The sequence below is a fragment of the Embiotoca jacksoni genome, unplaced genomic scaffold, assembly GCF_022577435.1.
Source record: "Embiotoca jacksoni isolate LCO1_2020_lvr unplaced genomic scaffold, fEmbJac1.0.p SCAF_17, whole genome shotgun sequence".
Lineage (NCBI taxonomy): Eukaryota > Metazoa > Chordata > Actinopteri > Embiotocidae > Embiotoca > Embiotoca jacksoni.
The window spans coordinates 1,721,744-1,743,774 of NW_027185307.1; the positions used below are offsets into that span (position 1 = coordinate 1,721,744).

At 44.6% G+C, this 22,031-nt stretch overlaps 1 protein-coding gene across 1 annotated transcript in view; it reads left to right on the plus strand.

Moving 5' to 3' along the window:
- Positions 1-662: 662 nt before the first annotated feature.
- The window catches only part of kcnh2b (potassium voltage-gated channel, subfamily H (eag-related), member 2b), a 285,472-nt gene continuing 264,103 nt past the window's right edge, over positions 663-22,031 (plus strand). Inside the window, exon 1 of the mRNA XM_069151235.1 lies at positions 663-1,866. Within this exon, the coding sequence (XP_069007336.1) occupies positions 1,791-1,866 (76 nt within the window). The 5' untranslated portion in view covers positions 663-1,790. The remainder of the gene's footprint in view (positions 1,867-22,031) is intronic.

The following is a 22,031-nucleotide window of genomic DNA, read 5'->3' on the forward strand; positions in this document are numbered from 1 at the left end:
CGAAAGTTAATTTATGAAAGTTAATGGATTAATTTGCAATAAACTTGATGGTATTTTATTATTTTGGGCTTTACTATAATTTAATTTCATATATAATACATGTTGATTATATTTGAGTAATATAGGATTCAGATTTTAGTTGCAGATGTTCACACTTTCAGTCTTTGACCAGTCACGTGCAGTAAATCCATGTCATTCATTCAAGATAATGTATTCACTGCAAATAAAAGAGCCTATAAACTGATCCATCGCGCTTCAGATATAACTCAAATATCCGACGCTCCCTGAAGGCATCATCCACAGCATGACGGAAGGGGGGAACCCCGGCGGTGTGACGTAGCAGAGCAGCCTGAGTGGTGAATCCCCATCCAACCTTGATTCAAGAAGCACCGGAGCACGCGACATTCTCCACAGCAGATTCACAATCAGACACGCGCGTGCGTGAGCGTTCATGTGAAGAGCGTGGAAAAAAATCACGACACCAGTAGCAGAGAGGTGTGTGTGTGTGTGTGTGTGTGTCAGCTGACTCCGCCGCCATACAGGAAGTTGACAGGTAATTCAGAACAAAGCCGAACACCTGTGAACACCAGAGCACGTGCTTGTGATGAATCTGCGGTGGAACACAAAGCACGTGCCTCTTTTCTTTGTCATGTTTCCTCCAACTGTGATAAATGATCTATTTTATGTCATATGAATTATGACTTGATTAAAGATACGGAGATCACTTTTGGAGCAAACACGAGGCCCCACTTTTTTTTTAAACTGCTCCTTTCGGGGAGAATTTGGAGATCTGGAAGTGTTTGTGCTTCTCCATCGATCCTAAGAAGAGTGAACAGTTCCGCTCCTGAGGAGTAAAGGGTTAAAAGAGGCGCAGCTCGACGCCGGCGGAGCTGAAGTCATCCGGCGGAGCGCACAGCGAGGAGGAGCACAGATCCAGAGAACACCTCCCAAAACCAAATGTAGGGCGACTCGAGCTGCGAATGTGAGCTCTGCTGTTTCACCTGCTCCTGTCACCAGGGCTGGTTTCCTCTCACCAGGGCTGGTTTCCTCTCACCAGGGCTGGTTTCCTCTCACCAGGGCTGGCTGGTTTCCTGTCACCAGGGCTGGTTTCCTGTCACCAGGGCTGGTTTCCTCTCACCAGGGCTGGTTTCCTCTCACCAGGGCTGGTTTCCTCTCACCAGGGCTGGTTTCCTCTCACCAGGGCTGGTTTCCTCTCACCAGGGCTGGTTTCCTCTCACCAGGGCTGGTTTCCTCTCCTCAAACACTCAGAGCTCCGGAGGCACGAGGAGCAGGTGGGATGAGACCGGAATAAAACCGTGCGGCTCCAACTATGGCTCCAACAGCGCTCGTCGGGAAGCTCGCCCGGTCCGCCTCCCAGGAGCGGGCTGCAGAGCAGGATGAGAGGTCCGCTGAGCGCCACCGAGTGTGAGACCAGCAGGAAATATCAGCTGACAGGCGCCCCCCCCCCCCCCCCCCCTCCCCCCTCGGGGGACAGAAACAGACACCCTCGCGCCTCTCAGCCTGGAAACTGGAGGCTGGAGACGACTCCGGTCTGCCGTGCGTACAGTGCGCCTCCTTTCCACAACTCTCCCGTCCTCACTTTCTCCTGCAGACCCTCCAGGAAGCCGCTGGCTCTCCGACCAACTTGGGAGAACTTTGGCCCCCGGATTACCGCCGCTGAGCCCGGCAGCGCGTCGAGTCCATGCGGGGAGCGCAGTGAGCATCGTGCGCTCTGATATTATTACAAGTCCTGCAAAGTCTGTCCGAGTCCAGGGGCCACCGCAGCGAAGATGCCGGTCCGGAGGGGCCATGTGGCTCCGCAGAACACCTTCCTGGACACCATCATCCGGAAATTTGACAGTCAAAGTAAGAGCATCGTTTTCTTCCTTCTCTTTTCTAGTTTGAAATGACATCGTGATGCTGGAGGCTTCCTGTTTACATGTTGTTCTCCAGAATCAGCCTCCGTTATGATGCAGGGTTAAAAGCTCCGACTGGTCACGAGCGCTGCAGCGATGTGTAACCAGCGAGGGTGGAAGTCACTCATTTCAACAGCAATATCAGGAAAACACGACTTTTCCTTTACAGATCAGACTTCCAGTCAGCTGAGGAGGCTGTTTTTCCTCTTGTGATCACAACATGATCAGATCTGCAGACTCTCATTCAGGAATTGAAGCGCCTTTTTTTTTTTTTTTTTTTTGAGATTGCAAATCCCGACTATAAAATATTGAAATAAAATATTGAAATCAAATTCGATAAATTCCGTTTGTGTTGATCCTCTCATATCTTTGAAGCCATCTTTGACTGATTTTTGTCACAAAGCTCAATCATCTGTTTCGGGGTCTTTGAATCCATCGTCTTGTTTGTTTTGCCTTCATGCAGAAATCCACCGGACGCTTCAACACAGCGTCTCCACATCTGATACATTTTGTTTTGTTGGCCTTCAAATAAAACAATCAACATCCCATTAGTTACTCTTTATCAGCTAAAAAAAACAAACGCTACATATGAGCTACTAAATTTTGCATCAAGAGCCCGGGGCCATGAAATCCGAAGCTGTCTATATTTCAGAATACACGTGGCGGTTTTATCTCTGATGCAAATCATTCCTGTTGTTTCCATCTCTGAACCTGTGACCAGACTTCAAACGTGCGTCGGCAGCAACAAACAGCACGTTTCCCGCAGTAGTTGTTACCTCAGGGCGGATGAGGAAAATAAGGGTCATGGGATGGTTGTGGAGGGAAGATGTGTTTTACATCATTTGATGTGTAGTACATCAGTTTCATGTTTTGACAGTCGAAACTGATCCAAGTGATTTAAATGCAACTTTTAAGGAATCTGAATGTAAATGTCTTCCCTGAGGAGCTGAAAAGGAGCTGTGGCCTTCCTCCATCCACCACATGCTGCTGGGTTGAGCTGTTCACCAGTGACGTCATAAGAGAGTCAGCAGAGCCTCCGTCAGGTGTTACAGAAAAAAACAGCCTGTTTCTGACCGAGGTGCTGAAAAGCAACTTCCTGCGTGCAGTCAGGTTGAATCATTGGCGTCGGGGTTCGCTGCATTTCTTATTTTTCCAACCTGATAACTCTGCAAAGGTGAACACATTCTGCTCTCAGCGGACTCCTTCACATCTTAAATGTGTCTTTACAGCAGATTTGCATTTTGTTTCCCCACGAGGGATGATTGTTTGTGAGGGAGGAACATTAACCACAGCGGAGAGCCGCAGCACTTCACATCAGTGCTTTCTAAATGTCGTCCCAGTGACTCGGTGGGTTTTCTTATTAACCGCTGCTGGTGGTGATGTGATGGTGTGTAATGAAGTGGACGTGGAGGAGAGTCCGTGGACAGCTGTTTAAACATCCTGATCACCGTCACTGCAGCTTTAAATTGATGTTTAAATGCAGCACAGTGGAACGATTTTCGGAGTATTTCTTCAATCCACACTGACCCCACATCACTGAAACGTGACCTCCTCCCCGCTCCCCCCCCCTCCTCTCATGCTGTCCTCAGCTGAGTGAACCAGTGTTTATGACGGGTAGTGTCTGGTGTGGGTTTCCACACTGAACATCTCCACCTGATCCTCTGCTGTCTTTATTATAACAGAGGCAGCTGGAGTCAGAGTCCTTTCTCCCGGTTATAAAGTGGTGAAGGAAACTATCTCATCCATCTCATGTGATGGGTGGAGGGTGGAGGGTGGTGGGTAGAGAGTGGTGGGTAGAGGGTGGAGGGTGGAGGGGAGCAGCCTTCATGGTAGAGGGAGCGCAGCAGAGTCATTTAGTTTCCAGGATGGGACAGGTTTTAAAAATAATGCTCTGAGATCACAAACTGTGATGCTCAGCTTTAGAGGAGATTATTAAAGAGTAAACTGTCCACCTGTGTCAGAGATGGAGAGGGAGGGAGGGAGGGAGGGGGAGGGAGGGGGAGAGAGAGAGAGAGAGAGAGAGGCTCTGAATTCTTTGTCTTTTCATGGAGTTATTAACAGGTTTAAGTGCTGAAAGAAACTATTGTTATAAAGTCATTATTTATAAAATCTTACATTGACAGCAAAACAACTTAAATGTCACATTTTTAATTAAAGTGCAGTGAAAGTGAAAAAAACAGCTCTGTTAAAACGTGTTGTTTCACGTTCTTCTCACACTTTGAATTATGAGCCTCTCAAAGGTCGTTCTGAGTGATGAACATGTCTGCAGGTTGGTTCGTTCCACTCTGAGACAGGATTTAACTTCACAAAGTTATCATTGGGACGGTTATGAAGGGAACCGATGTCTCACCAAAGTGTGTGATGAACCCGTCGGTCCTCTGGATGATGAGCAGCTGATGGTCCTGCCAGCCGACACCCAGAGATCCTGGGAGAAGCTTCTAGAAGGACAACCGTCACCGAAGCACTTCATCTGGGCTTTATGGAGGAAAGACTCTGCGCCGTGGAAGACTGATGAAAACCTGCTTGGAGGACTTTCAGATTGTGAGAAACAAGATTCTGGTCTGATGAAACCAAGATGGAAGTGTTTTGCCACCTCCACAACACCATCCAACAATGAAGCACGGCGGCGACAGTATCATGCTGCAGCTAGTGACAGACAGATGAACACCTTCATGCAAACCTGCTGCAGAGTTCTCAGGACCTGAAAGTGAAGGTTCACCTCCCAACAGAACAACGACGCTCATCACAAACACAGAGTGGGTTGGAGGAACAATTCCCAGCCAGAGCCGAGACCCAAACCCAATCGAAACATCTCTTAAAAAAACCTGAAAATGTCTGTTCACCGTCGGTCCCCATCAACCCGACGGAGCTCGACAGGATCTGCAGAGAAGACTGACAGAAAAATCCCCAAATCCGTCACACCGGAGACGACTGGAGGCTGGAAGACGTGTGAAACCTGTGAAAACCTGCAGCGTGTCAGTGTTATTATCTCTGTCACTGTGGGGTGAGGATGAAAAGGATTTCAAATCATTTCAGCCAAAAAATAGGGTGTCAATAAAGGCGTCTGAATATGTTTTTACAAACACACCGTACATTTAGAGTTAAAGACGTGTTTTCATATTTCAGATTCTTATTCCAGAGCAGAAGGTCCATATAACCAAACTACACGCCTTGTGTATTTGTAATGAATCAAACATCCTGCACACGGTGAGGAATGATCTCCATGAAGCATAAAGCCGCAGCAGCACATTACGACGATTATAAAGTCAGTAGGAGCTGCATTTAAGAATCAAACAGACGGATGTTGATGCACAGCAGCTGGGAGAAATGGATTTCCAGGCTACAGATGTTTATTGGATTATTAGACAGACAGGAGGTCACAGTTGCTCTGCATGCAGGTTATGATGAATCCACAGGAAGGGAAGTGATCGGTGAGATTTACTTCTAGGAGGAGATGTTCAGCCGCTGAGAGCACATTGCGTCATCTATTCAACCAGGCAGGCTTTTCACTGGAGAGGAGTAAATATTCACTCACTTAAATGGTAAATGGTCTGTATAGTTTTATCACCTTTCAGTCTCAAAGCTCTTTAACATGTTTTCCATTCACACACTAATGAGACAGATCACCATGCAGGGTGCTGCCATCAGGAGAACATTCACACACCGATGGTACACCATCAGGAGAACATTCACACACCGATGGTACACCATCAGGAGAACGTTCACACACCGATGGTTCACCATCAGGAGAACGCTCACACACCGATGGTACACCATCAGGAGAACGCTCACACACCGATGGTACACCATCAGGAGAACACTCACACACCGATGGTTCACCATCAGGAGAACGCTCACACACCGATGGTACACCATCAGGAGAACACTCACACACCGATGGTACACCATCAGGAGAACATTCACACACCGATGGTTCACCATCAGGAGAACACTCACACACCGATGGTACACCATCAGGAGAACACTCACACACCGATGGTACACCATCAGGAGAACATTCACACACCGATGGTTCACCATCAGGAGAACACTCACACACCGATGGTTCACCATCAGGAGAACACTCACACACCGATGGTTCACCATCAGGAGAACATTCACACACCGATGGTTCACCATCAGGAGAACATTCACACACCGATGGTTCACCATCAGGAGAACACTCACACACCGATGGTTCACCATCAGGAGAACATTCACACACCGATGGTTCACCATCAGGAGAACACTCACACACCGATGGTACACCATCAGGAGCAACTTCAGGTTCAGTGTCTTGCTCAAGGACACTTAGGCATGTGGACAGGAGGAGCTGGGGATCGAACCACCACCCTTCTGATTAGTGTTCAACCCACTCTACCGTCTGAGCCACTGCCTCCCTATATGTTTGATTAAAAACTGAAGAGCGACCCGCTTCAGGCCCAACATGTCAGAAAACCTCTGATCAAGTTGTGATTCCATTTCAGTGAATAATCTGTGATTGTTGTGACTCGTGTGCAATGATACGAGCCCTCAGCTCCCTCTCATCTCTGCCTGCTGACAGATTGAGTGTTTTCTCCGTCCGGCGTGCTGTTTGTTTGAAGACGTGCTCATTTGCCAGTGGCCTTAACGCAGGATGCATAATTCATGGCACCACGTCTTCACTGTTTCTGGGCTTCTATTTGCTCTGAATTTGTGGATTTTAGATGAAATAATACGTGTAATTTAATGTCACCTTTTTAAAAAGCAAAGACGAATTAGATCAGATGGGAAACGTGTTGAAATGCTTCCAGCTCGGGTTCAGTGTGCTCTGACTTCAGACCTTCTCTGCTTACTGTACGCTGATCTTCCGTGCTCGGATGCCTCTCTGTTTACCGTGCTGTGATCCCCCACCTTTGATATCCACGCTGCTCCTCCTCGTCGGGCCTCTCCGGGAGGAACACCTTCGGTGGCGTGTTGTTGTCTGTTCGACGCTCCTCGCAGGAAGACTTTGCTCAATTACAAGCCCTCGAAGCCGCCGTCCTCCGGGGAGGATGCTGCTGTTCTGCAGCTGAAGTACAAACACTTTGTCGCCATGGCAACTGCGCCACCCCCTCCCTCCCTCCCATCCTACCCCCTCCCCACCCAGACTCCACCACCCACACACACACCCACTGTCATGCACACACACAGAAGGAAAAAGGTAGCGTGTTTCTTAACCAGCTGCAGGCCGTTTACAGAAAGTGTTCGCTGTTGAACGCTGTGATGCAGCTGAAGCTGATTCTGGTCATAAACAACACGCTGACCAGTGATTGGTTCTGGCTTCAGGCTAACTGGTCGGTTAACATGAACAAGGTGGTGATATCCATTTTGACCTTTTTTAGATATGAAGAATTGGGAAATTCATGAAAATATTGAAGGCATGACTTAACGTGATGGAGGAGAATATGCTTTATCATCCAACAAGTAGCTCCGCCCCAGAGATCTGATTGGTCAACTGAACATCTGGAACAAATTATCATGACATCACACCCTGCTGATCACTCGAAATATCACTACCTTTTCAATGGGAATATAGAATTATAATATAATTTCATCTAATAAGTAATATAATGTAGTTTCTACTTGTTATAGATCTATTAAATGACCCATTTGGTGAAGTCGGGTCTCTTTTGGTCCTTTTTGGTCGCTCCGAGCACCCGTACCGTAACACCATGGATAGTCACGCACTTACAATCCTAGAGGAGGCTAGCTGGACCGGTTTGGTTTGAACACATGACACGGAGCTAACATGTTAAAAACACATGAGAACATGGATATCTTTGTTCATCAGATATCTTTGTTCATCAGATATCTTTATTCACCAGATATCTTTGTTCATCAGATATCTTAGTTCATCAGATATCTTTGTTCATCAGATATATTTGTTCATCAGATATCTTTGTTCTTCAGATATCTTTGTTCATCAGATATCTTTGTTCATCAGATATCTTTGTTCCAACCAGACTGAGCTAGCTGATCAGTTTAGTGTTTCTATGTTCTGTATTTATTCAGTTGGAGACCAGAAATACTCTGTTGCTAGGTGGTTGCTAAGGGTCTGACTACTTCCTGGAGTAGTAAGCATTACATACGTTATTTAAGAGACAACTGACACGACCGATTGATTTCCCAGTTATTAGTCATAGCCCATGTGTTGCCATAGAAACGGACATCGCACTAACATAAAGTTTTATATTTTGAGAGTGAATTGCTCCACAATATGAAAACATTTAGATTACATGTTTTATTTAGTTGGTGACTTGTTGTATAATCACTATAATACACTCGGTGTGCTTTAACGTCATTATTGGTACGACAGTGATGTGATCAGGACCGAGGCTTCTGTGTGTATCTGATTCCTGATGTACTGACATGTGACAAATCAAATGAAAAAGCCTCGTGTTTGACAGTGAGGAGATCCAAAGCCTCTGTTCTGCTGGTGGACGGGTCACTGCAAATGAGTTCAGAGTTGTACTGAGTGACCTGGTGGATGAAAGCTGCTGATGGGAGTGATCTGTTCCAGGGTGATGATGACGTCCTCAGGGGTCGCTGAATGCTTTGATGAGTATTAAAGTGATGTGACTCAGATGCTGTGACTCAACACATCTGAACACCTGTGGGAGGTTTTAGACCGACGTGTTCGACAGCGCCCTCTACAGTTAGAAAGAAAGAGTTGATTTAAGTTGTCACTTTTAAGTTGAAATGTGACTTTAGCTAACAACACCGAGATAACTGATGGACACATTTTATTCACTTTGGATTTGATGAGAGAAGTTGAATGGGAGTCTATGGAGCCGGAGGCTTTTTGGAGCCGACCTCTAGTGGCACTCGCTGGTATTGCAGCTGAAGACACTTCTGGATCAGAACCATTTTACAGACCTGAAGCTGCGAACTCTTTTAGATCCAGTCTGTAGTTTTGCCTCAGTGCCATTTGTCCAAAAGCTTGCACACGGTTTTAATGTGCTCCATTAACTGTACAAATGATCAGATGTTTACAGGCACACAGTAGTTTATTTAAAGTCAATACAAAATACATTTGCCTGCTAATGGAAATCCTCACCAATGTATTAAATGTGATCATTTGGTAAAAATGTAATCTGTTTTTAGGGAATTAATTGGATGATATATATTTGTGACCCATTTTGAAAGATTTCTGTCTTTCATAAGAAGCAGTGGGCTCGAGTCTGAGGAGAGAGGAGGTAGAAACAAGTAGATCAATTAATTGCTGCTGACTTTGCTATTTTCATGGGATTTTTTTTGACGGTAAGAAGAATAGTCTCAGCCTTTAATGTCCTTTAATAAAAGGAATGCGAGAGCTCTTCTGTTGCATACACTGACCTTAAAAGATATCCAACAGATTAAATGAGATTGAGGTTGACAGGTGTGCACTCCAAATATTCAAATATCCAGTTTTCAGTTTGTATATATAACATGAGCCCCCATCTATCTTTGTCCTCTGTGTCAGACTACAGCAGCCAGCAGAATGTGCTTGTATAGTATGTTTCCTCTTTCAGCGTAATATGTTGAAACGCGTTTCTCCTGCAGCCGGCGTCGGCCCGGCGGCCGTGGAGTCGCTCCTCCTGCGTGTCGGCAGCAGGTCGTCCACCTGAGCGTTCACAGCTTCCTGCTTGGATGAGTTGCGTCAGGCTCACAGCCTCCATGTTTCCCGGTGCTGCTGAGTACATGCAAACGCTGCGGCCGCATACGGCAGCATGTTCCTGAATCTGGCCGCGACCAGGCGGCTGGTTTTCTCTCCTGTTCTCCTGCACACGACAAACATGGTTTCTCCGTCTCCCCGCTGAAACTCCAGCTGCTCCTACGAATGTTCAGACAACCAAATGGATGTCTGAAGAGGTCCAGTAGCTGCTGCACCGTCCTGCTGCTGAAGGTCCTCCACCTCTCTGCTCCATCTGTTTGGTTCGGAGGGTGTAAACACAGCAAACTGCTGCTGGAGTCAGAGTGAGTCACAGCCTCCACATCACTCTTCCTCCCTCTCCTGTCTCCTGACTTCTTCCCTCCTCTCTCGTTCTCTCTCACACACACACACACACACACACACACACACACGCACACACACACACACACACACACGCACACACACACACACACGCACACACACACACACACACACACGCACACACACACACACACGCACACACACACACACACACACACACACACACACACACACACACACACACACACACACACACACACACACACACACACACACACTACACCAGCGCTCTCTTGTACTTGTAAACTCTTTGAGCTCCTAAACACTCGTCTCCACCTCTCTGCTCTTTGTCTCATCTGACAGCCTGTTTTCTTCTTCTCTCCGTCTCTGTCTCTTTTTCCCTCCGTCCCTCTTTCTCTTTTTGTCTCCTTCCCCCTCTGTCCCCCCTTCCCTCTTTCTGTGCACGCGTGTGCGTGTGCGTGTGTGTGTGTGTGTGTGTGTGTGTGTGTGTGCAGCAGGACTGAGGAGACAACATTTCGTCCTTCCTGATGTTTCATGTCGTCCTTTGACTCTTCAACACTGTTGTTATTCATCTGTGGAGTATTAACATGTACGAGGACAAATGAAGCTAACAGCTAGCCGAGCATCACACAGGCTGCATGTTGTTAAATACGGTTCATTCAACATGACAAATGAAGATTAAGAATCGAGTTGATATGAAAGTGAGATTCTGTGATTTAATTTTCCTCCAAGTGAAAAGTTGTTTTCATAATCAATAACCAACATGGTCGTATTTAGCTCACATTTAGGATGTTAGCGGGCCTGAATAAAGGTCCTGCACAGTCAAACGTGATTTGTTTTTATATCACGGCTGCACCTGTCAGAAAGTCAGTGAAGAAAACAAATGTTTCAACATGAATATTTTATAACTGTGATAGGTAACGTTAGATTTTTCTCATTAGCTGTTTGGGATACAAGAAGTTTTCAAGCTAAAATAATGCAGGCAGAAAAATGAGGACGAATTACACTGAAAATGTTGGAATAACTCACTGCTGCATTTACACAATAAACTAATCACCATTTAGACATGAGAAGAATTAGAAGTGCTGCTAAACAAACCATTTAAATTTCATGATCAATTTTAGTTGCATGAAGTTGACTTTGACTTTGAAAACAAATATTTTTCATCAACTATTCAACAAAGCCACATTATTGTCGGTGTGTTCTCGGACATTCAGTCTCATGAATGATCCAACACAGGCGTGCAGTTCAGCCATCAGCATGTATTGTCTGTGAAATACTGAAATTACAAGAAAAGATAATAACTGATTTCTTTGAATTAAACTTTCCAACAAAATGTTTTTCCTGCAGACTATTTGAAACACGAGTCACGTGAAGCTATAAAAAGTTAAATTAGTGCAAATAGTTCTGATATTTTTTTAGCTCAATCTGACGATCAGTCTCACGGTTTTATTGTATTGAGTTTTGTACAGTATGTCATGTAAAATAATTGGTAAGGATGAGATCTCGTTTGTTTTCTGTGGAGGGAGAATGGACACGGAGACCAGCTGCTGCAGTGTGATGTGTTTTCACTTCTCTCCTTTAATACGTGTGTTGGATTGCATTGTAATTTCATCATGATCAAGTTTATCAGTCGATGCAGTTGGACTTGATGTTTCCATAAAGCCGAGAGCGATCCGGCCCCCCGTGAGACCGATGAACTTACGAAACGCTGCCGACGCCCTGAAACCAAAGAGACGAGTGTTTGTGGCCTCACAGCGACCGAGAGAACGATGAGTGATCAATCTGTTGTCTCATCAGCACACACAGTTGAATCTGACTCCACTTCATCAGCTTCAAAAAAAACAAGAATAAAGTGCCCCAAAGACCAAAGCATGAAACGCAGAATCTCTGCTCTGCTTTCTTCTCCTGTCAGGATGAAAAGACGAGACGAGCTGCATCAGCAGCATCTCGTCAGGTGAAGCTCAGGGACTCAAAGACGATCAGGAAGTCTGTTCGTCAGCTTGATGTGAGGCCTGGAGGAGAAACCAAAGACAGGAAGCCACAGTGAACACTTCACTTCACACTCATTCAGATCAGCACTTTGTGGTCTGCTTGTGTCTATAATAGACTTCCAGTAAATACTCATAGTGATCATTTTAGACATCTGAACCTCTTAAAAGATCAAACCTGTCACTGTCTTCCTTCAGTCTGAGGTCTGGAGACTAAGTTGAAAGAAGAACGAAGCTGAAGCTCATTTTGAATTTATTTTAAAGGATTTAGAGAATCTGCAGCAACATTTTACTGTAAGTCCATCACACATTTATAAACAGTATGAAACCACTTCTCCACTATAATGCACCTGTGATGTTCTTGTATGGAGCTGAGGGCGGTTTAAGTATTTGACAGTCAACCTTTTTCTTTGAAGACATATTTTATAACATTAAAACTGTATTTGACTTTATCATTCATCACCTGTTTATACAGCAGCTCCAGGTAGCTGTTCATACATCAACAAGGATTATATTACAATGCAAAGTGTTCACGGTGAAACGGCCTTCATGTGGAGGATTGCTGCTCATGTTGTCTTACAGTTTGCTTTTCTTTCGTTGAAGCCGTGCTTTTACATTCAAGACTTTCGCTAAATTAGTTCACACAATTCAGATGAAGCCAACAGATAAAACTCTCTATGATTGACATTATATTTAAATCCATACTGAGCACGCTCTACAAGCACTGGCTGCCAGCTAGCTTCCAGTTTAGCCCTCTATGCTAACTTCGATGGGGTTGGCTCTTCTGGTCTCTCCGTATGTTATCGGACTGAATGGATCAAATTCTGACATTGAAATGTGTCCTTTCATGATGGTTTAAAAATGATTTATCCACCGTTTTACGGCCGCAGCAGCAGTGATGGAGTACATTATCCTGTAGGCACCATGATGTAAGTACAGTCATCACTATTTTGTAGTTCCTCTCACTGAGACAAACGTTTCTCACTGCAGCTTTAACCAGTTGTAGCTGCGGACTTTAATTAACCACAGTTACAACCTCGGCTCTTCCAGAAGAGCCGTGCACTGATGTTGTTGCAGGTAAATCATTTTTAAAGCCTTTATGAAGCACAGCTGTTTTCTCTGTGCTGCAACAACATAAAGCAGATATGAGTCCACAGATTACAGCTCTGATATGAAACGCGGTCGAGCTTTGATAAAGAAGTTGGGATGTATTGATTTTCAAAGTCTGCTCCTTTATAGAATCAAACAGATGAAATTGTACAGCTCAGTGAATACGTTTCTGACTCGGGTAAAATTCATCTTCAGTTTTGGGTGTTTGGATCAATACATAAGTTCCTGTTTATCACCTCCTATCTTTTGAACAGTATCAAGGCTCAACATGTCCATGTGATTTACAGGAAAATTAAACTTAGCAAATAAACGTAAATAAGCACATGGTTAGGGTTTGAAAAACAACAACATATTAAGAAATAGTTGTAGCCTCCTGGATTCACACCTCACCATCCAGTCTGTGACTCGTGCCACCGAGCCACCCCTCCTACCTCGTTTCCACCGTGTGGATTTCAGACTTTGCCGTGATACTGGGTTGCAGGGAGGATGGATGGGTCAATAACAGGTGTGACTTCCACACAAGAGACAACTGCTGCCAGCAAAACAAACACCTTTTCTGAGGTAGTTTTAGTTGCCTAAACCTTAATCAACCTTTATCAACTGACATGACACCTGTCTGAACATAAAGAAGTCCTGATGAACGGTTAGGAGTCATTCAGTCATTTATGTCACTTTGAATGCAAATTTAACACAGTTAACCTCAACTTTTACCACTGTAGGTGAAAGAATTTATTCATGACACTGTCATTAATAATTAGTGGTAGGATAAGGGTTAGTTGGTTAAATTGTCATAACAAAGACATTGACAGGTTATGTTGACTTGGTTAAGGTCAACTTACAACAAAGACATCCCAAAGAAATGCATTAAAAGTGGCATAAATGACCCGTAAATGACAACCCCCTTCATGTTCATGACAGGTGTCTTGATGAAGGTTATGACTGTTTCATGACTCCCTGAACTAAAGTGTTATCAACCATTTATAACGTGTCATTTTAGAGAGGCCTCAGATTAGAGAGCGCTCACACGGGTGAGTTTCATATCATGTAACTCACTTATTAAAATCTGTCCCTCACATTAGACAACATAACAGATCGATACCCTTCAGAACGTCTCCTGACGCACGACATCATGTTTCAGTGCCTTTTTTAAAACAGAAAGAACTCACAGTTCTGAGTATAAAACCTTTTTTCGGTCTGACACCGCCGGGGTTAAGTTGAATCAAAGCCCAAAATCTTTTTGGTTCAGGACATACTCTGTTCTATTTGAGCTGGAATGACTTCTGGTTTAATGTAGGTTCATATTGTGGACGTAGTTTAAAAGACACCAATAGTAACATTTAATTGGAAACAGGAATTGAATGGAGGTCTCCAATAAAGCACTTTTTGTTGACCCATCCATCCACCCTGAACTCATGACTTTGTAATAACATCAAAGTTGTGCAGTTGAAGAAACAACTGATGCTGTTATTTTTCTTGGACTTCTTTTTTTTTCTCGAAGATTTGTATTTTGTTTCTTTGCACTAAAAAGAACTTCAGTACTTTTACATTATTATTAGAAAACCACAGTGTATCACAATATGATTTTATCTTTGTAGCACTGGCATTTGGTTGTGTCTCTTTTGATAACATTGTACTCCCCCAAACTAATTTCAAAGATCTCAGGATCAAGTGGTCGGCCAAAACTCAGGTAAAAAAAATTGGTTGATTATTTCCTGTTTCTCTGCTGCACAGCCTTCAGTAAAGCAATCTAAGTAAAAACTTTCTTTCCAAAAATCTCGACAGATCTCTACATTTCATCAATCTAAGCCAACTTCTAAGCACTTCACTGGACCCAAACTCCTGACAGCATCCAGAATGTTGCCCTTTCTTCTTTTCCTCCTCTAAAATCACCAATCAATCAAAGTCACAGTACCAGAATCAAAACTGACTTTGGTCATTTTCACAGCAGAGAGTGAACATCAGTCAGGACAGGGCTCCGGGAATGAAAATGTCTGCGCCCATTTCTCCCTGCGTTAAGCACACCATTATCACAGCCTCCCCCCCGTTCCGTCATAAAGACTCATATCATCTATCAAAGCTGCACATCCTGGATTCAACAGGCGGTCCTCGGACGAGACATAAAGCGGCCTGTTCAGATATTCATGGAACTGTGCAGATCGGTAGCGTGGATGCGCTCGATAGCCTGCCTCCATGAATTAGTGGCAGCAGCGGCCCTCAGAGGCTCATAAAGCTTGATGGGTTTGTCTGGCTGCAATGAGCACTAGATAATACAGAGGCAGATGTGTGTGTGTGTGTGTGTGTGTGTGTGTGTGTGTGTGTGTGTGTGTGTGTGTGTGTGTGTGTGTGTGTGTGTGCATGTGTTTGCATGTGTGTGTGCATATTGAACATTTCTTTCCCAGCCTTTGAGTAAATGGTTTCAGTCACTGATAATGGCCAAAAGAACCAAGATGTTTTTGTTTTTTTTCAGAGCTGTTTAAGTCCTTTAAAGAGCCCGAGTCCTTTAGAGTGCATGAGTTTAAAAGAGGAAGCAGGAAGGGATAAATGTCCTTATACACAGATGTAAATGGGAGATATAATGCAGACGTCCTGTAAATGCTGAGTGACAACATTATAACTCAACTACAGGAAAGCCACAGGGTGAGAGGAGGAGGCAGGAAGAGAGTAAAAACACAGAGAAAGAGAAAGAGGGAGAACAAGCTTCACAAAGGACGTCACAGGCCTTCAAATCTACAGAGCTGACGTGGTGGAGCAAAAGGAAAAGACGCTGGACAGCAGGAGAGACAGCAGGCTGACATGAGGGAACGCTGGTGTTACCGCACCAGGGAGGAGGTCCGGTTCTGGATTATCACCCCGCAGGCATTCACAGAGGAAGATGGCAGCGTTTAAAACCGCCACACAATCTCTTCAAATTAAACAAGCAGCAACACACAGGGAGGGAAGTTTACTTCCATTTTGCTTTGTGCTTTGCGTTTTTCATCATGTATACTTCATATTCAGCTTTCCTCGACTTGTGTTGACCTCGATCAGTCACGTGATGGTCTCAATTCTGCCTTCTACGACTCTCAAAGGTGGCGTGAGGAGGAGAAACTGTGTACATGTTGTGAACCCAACAGGTTTAGAGTTACAAGAAGACAAAGCGAGCTAAATAATCTTATGAAAAATAGAGACAAAATATTATAACAGTGAAATCATGAAGTCATACTTTTTTAAGTTCATTGTTACAAAACATGACTTAATTCTGCTATCATAATAAAAAGAATAATAGATCACTGTGATTGTAACAGGTCATGATGATTTTATTGTCATTGTAGAAGAACGTTGTTTTAATATTTAGTCTTATTTCTAATGTAATTATTTTTCAACTCCAGCACATTTGCCACAGTTGGAAGTTCTCCTGGATTCAGTCTGCTGGCTTCTACCTGTTGAAAAAACCCTCTCAAGTCTATTACATATCATTTAATAAATAATATGATTAAATAGTTCAGAGACTGGTCCTGTTACGCGGGAACAGAGCACAGCCGAGCGACCGGCACAGAGCAGGAGGAAGATACAGCGACCTTCTTCGGTCTTGGACAGTGAAGCTCCGCCCCTTTTGAAACACTTGGAGCACCTCACCCGGCTCATCGCTTCACTGCCGTCGGCTTTCTGAAGCATTTCAAGGGTCCCTGTTGATCATTTCCTGGGTTTGACACAAATCTTATGTGCACTCGGTGCTCAAGTCCACGGTGAAATAGCAGATACATGTACCATGTACCACTGGTCACAAGAATGTGTGTCACGCAGGTTGGAGCTTCTCTGCTCCATACACATCACGTCATATTCAAAAGTAACAGTGTCGTATACATTGTTCATGATCATGTTAATTAATGAGGAATGCATTGCAACATAACATCTTCCTCACACACCACAATGTCCACTGTGGTATTTTAGGTGATCAAAGACTCCCCAGCTGTCTCTGACCACTCCTTAACTTTCTCCTCCCCGCTAGTTCCCCCGAATGAGCTTCTGAAGCCGGAGAGGAGGAGGCAGCTGATGAAGCTGATTAAAGATACGCTGTTCAGGAAGAAAGCACCATTTTATATCCCCACTGACACACACAGACAAACACAGACACACACACACACTGACACACACTGACACACACAGACACACACACAGACACACACGCACACAGATACACACACTCACTGACACACACTGACACACACTGACACACACAGACACACACGCACACAGACACACACACACACTGACACACACACACACTGACACACACAGACACACACACAGACACACACACACACAGACACACACACACACACACTGACACACACAGACACACACACACACACACACACACACACACACACACACACACACACACAGACACACACACACACACACTGACACACACAGACACACAGACACACACACACACACACACACACACACACACACACACACACACACACACACACACACACACAGACACACACAGACACACACAGCATTCTCAGACATGCACACACCCAAATGCACACACACACACACACACACATATATAAGATCTGAGATGCACATTCAGACCCACTGACGCAGACTGAATAATTCACTATGTCCAGACGCAGTCTGCCAGTGTGTGTGTGTGTGTGTGTGTGTGTGTGTGTGTGTGAGTGTGTGTGTGTGTGTGTGTGTGTGTGTGTGTGTGTGTGTGTGTGTGTGTGTGTGTGTGTGTGTGGAATCTCCCTGAGTACACTGCGTAGGCGGATAAGGAGGGAAGCCCATGTGTTAGAATCACAAGTCAACACAGCAGCTCTGTTGCTGCCAGCCACGGAGACACAGAGATAGAGACGGAGCGAGATAAGGGACGGAGGACAAACAGAGACATGAATGGAGAGAGAAACAGGAAGAAGGAACAAAAGAGAGAAACAGCATGATGGAGGGAGAAAAGACAAACAGAGAAGAAGAAGATGTGAGATTGGTCGGTTTACTGGTGTAGACAATTCAGTGACAGGCTGGAGAGTTTTTTGTTGTTGTTTCTACCCAATTCTAACTGTGCAATTGCCATGGAAACTACAGATCTGACACATGCTAAATTCTCAAACACGGAGAGCCGACACACAATGAATCCAGACTTAATGTAGGACCCTTCATTCTCTGGAGGGTTTCTTGTCCCTTTGCTGCCCACAGGTTCTGAACCACACAGTATAACAATCCACTGACGTCTCAGCAAGGATTGAATGAACCTTAAATCTCCCAGTGGAGGTCAGGGTGTTTTATCTCTAGTCAATTCAGGTTTTTTTCTTTAAATGTCCTCATTTTGCTTGTTTATGAAATAATGCAGAAAGACGACAGCTGCACCCGGCTGAATGTGAGCTGAGGTGCTTTTATACAATTATTGTCATGACAATAGCTGAGGTGTCATCCAACCGTCAACCATCAGTGATGTCATCAACCATCAGTGACGTCATCGTTGGTTTGTGAACATTATGAATCCTCCAGTTCAGATTCTGTCCGTCACCATCTTTGCTAGTTTGGAGCGGTTTGGAGCAGGAAGTGACCATATTTGGACGAGCTGGGGGAGGAGCCAGAGGTGGATCTGACTGATCTGATCGGAAACCTGACGATACTATGTCCCGCCCACCGATAGCTGTAACCTGACTGCACCACAGGCCTGTCAATCAAACAGACACGCCCCCAGAAACAGGTCTTCTTGAATCTTCTTTTCTAATGAATGAGGGATTATTTTCAGATGGACCTCCAGAAAACTAATAAGAAGGAGTGACTTTAGCTAACAACACCGAGATAACTGATGGACACATTTTATTCACTTTGGATTTGATGAGAGAAGTTGAATGGGAGTCTATGGAGCCGGAGGCTTTTTGGAGCCGACCTCTAGTGGCACTCGCTGGTATTGCAGCTGAAAACACTTCTGAATCAGAACCATTTTACGAACACGTTTAGGTAGGTAGGTAGGTAGGTATATACTTTATTAATCCCCGAGGGGACATTTTTTTTTTTTTTTATAAACCGTCTGTGGTGTCATCAAAAAGGGAAGGAACTTACAGGCGGTTTATCAACCCGGGATCACGGCAAAGTATGAAATAGACACACCGGTCCACTGCAGCAAAACATGAGATAGCCACGCTTTAGGCTGTCTAGGTGTGAAAGTTACACGTTTTGAAAGTGTGAAACTTAAATGCATGTAAATGTCAGAGGTTTTGAGACCAAATTCTAAGGACATAGCCACAGAAAATGAGGTTCAAATCCAGGAGGGAATAAGGTTTTTCTTGAGTTGTTTTTTGTTTCCAAACACCAACCACCTGTTTTAGCTAAACGTGCCATTTTCCTGTAAATCTCACGGCTCTACACATGCAGTAGGTATCATTTTCATCCACGACAGGAAAATGTGTAACTTTCACGCCCAGGCAACACAAAGCGTGGCTATCTCACATTTTGCTGTGAAACCAGGTTTCACGTATGGAGGAAGATCATAACCGCTCCTTGTTTAATGCTGGTCTTTGGTGTCAGAAATGACTCGTGGTTGTCTAACGGGTATTGTTTGCTGTAATCAGTCCTCTTGTTTTTATTCCCTTCCTAAGGTGCTCCCAGTGAAAGTGACAAATAAAACACACACGTCTCTGCCTTTTTACAAATCTATTCCAGAGTGTATCTGAAGTTTATTTTAAGGTTCAGCAGTTTGACAAATCAAACGAGTATCTTCCAGTTACAATCTTTTGAGTTATTATCGCTGCACCAAAGCTCAGCATGGAAACTGTTTGTGGGGAAACACAAAGAGGGAGATTTGTACTAAAATGACTTTAGAAGAGCCTCTTGATTTTATTAACTGCTGAGGCCTAGTCTCAGCTTTAGAGGCATTCTACACAGATTCAGGACTGTGCATGTTGTCACCCGTCACTGACATTAAAGAGGGATCTTCTCATGGCCAATATGAAGAGGAGGGATGCTGACAGCAGGTAAATGTTCTCTGAAGTGCCTTCCTCTGCAGGTGTATGTTTGCTGGTGTTGGTCTGAACGATGGAGCGTTGCAGAGATGATGACTCGTAATAACAGTTTACTGAGTCACACTGTTCCAATTGTAAGGTTTTTTTTTCCAGGATTTTCTTAGCAGCGGTTACAGATTTTTAAAAAGAAATAAAAACAGATGGTGCTCCTCAGAGAAAAAATTATGAGTCATCATTTCATCGTCTTAATAGGAGTTCTAATTGCATGTGAAAACATGTCTGGGAACACAAAGGCATTAAATTCACTAAGTTCAGTCCTTGAGTTGAGTGCTCTCAGGGTCATATATTATAGGGGTTACAGGAGCCGTGCGTCAGTCCATCTGTAAGGCAGCCTCCAGCTGTCAGCCCACTGGTGGGACACTTCCTGTCTCCGTCCAGCTGATGAGCAAGTCAGTCAAACTCTGCTGTCAGCACTCTCACAATGCCATAGAGATAATTGCATCCATCTCTCCTCCTCCACTTCGCTCTGCAAAACTATTATAGTGGTTCCCTGAAATGAAAACGCTGTCTCAGCACAATGTGGTATTCCAAGATTTACTTGAATTTGTGTCCCATTAGAGATGCTGGCCGGACACTCTGTTGGCAGGACGGCCGTGCATACGGCTGGAGAGGTGCTGATGTCATCAGTGGGAGACAGCTGACAGGAGGATGGGGGGTCCTGCCATGTTTTGACAGTCCAAGCATTTGTTTCTGTCCACTTGGGGCTGCATTTTGGAGCACTTTCTAAACACTTGGTAGAAATAATGAATTTCTAGCGATATGCTTTCATTTATTTACTGAGCAGAAATGTGTTGACAAAAATACCTGCTGGCACATCGTCTCCTCATCGTGGGACACGCACTGCGGAGAGGGAGAGCTTCAGCAGAGCAAAGATAGCGAAGCCTCCCCAGATCTGCCCACAAAGCCCGTGTGTGTGTTCAAAGCACTCGGAGCTCACAGGGATGCCGGTGCTTCTGCACGGCGGAGGTTCCTCTGAAAAGTTGGCTCAACATCATCTGGTCACAGTGCTGCAGCAGCCAATCAGATGGGTGCCAGTTTGTTTTGAAATTGTTGCAATTGAATGTTAAAATGATTTCTCCTGTTATAAATAGCAATGTTTTGGTTTTCAGATGTTACACTAACCACCCTTTTTCAGCCTTTTTATTTCTGCTGATCAACGTCAGCCTTTGCAATCATTTCCTGTAATCCTTAACTACTGTGGCCCTTGAGCTCAACATACAGCAATGAAAGACAACTCAAGCAAACACTGACAACACATGCACAGCATTCAGAAACTGAAATTCCCTTTGATTGACCGCATCTGACTCCCAAGACTCAACTCATCTTCTCCAGTTACAAAGTCAAGTTTTTTTTTTTTATCCTCAAACTTTCCTCCTGATCCGAGTTCTTGTGGTCCATCTGAAAAATATCCCATTATGAATCAGACATTAGGTCCCACAGTGGTGTGTCTGGTTTGATTGACAGGCCTGTGGTACAGTCAGGTTTCAGCTGTAGGTGGGTGGGCGTATTGTCCTGAAGTCAGATCCACCGTTCCTCTTCCTCTTCCTCCTCCTCCCCTTCTTTTAATTTTAATAAAAAAAAAAAAAAGAAAAAGAAAACAGCCGGGAACAAATCCAAGGCGAGAGCAACCCGAAGGTCACCTGACTCAGATCTGAAATCTCCCTCCCCACAGCTCGGGGTTCAGTCATGCAACGTGGCACTTTTCAGAGAGTACACAGCAGTCCGGTCCCCCAACAGCCGTTAAGAGTGATAATCCCGTAATCACTGCAATCCTTAATGGGCTGTTTCGCTCTGAAGTGTCTCCGGCTACCGTGTGTACAGTGTCTCCCTCTGCCTTAATAGGGTTATGCAGATTTATGCAAATTAGGTCTAATCCCCGGGACGCTGGGGACTCCGGGACGGTTAGCCGGCCTTTTCTGTGCCACCGCTCTCGAGGTGGAGTCACGGAGAATAAGAGAAGCAGTCTGAGGAAGCAGGACGGAGACAAAGCGAG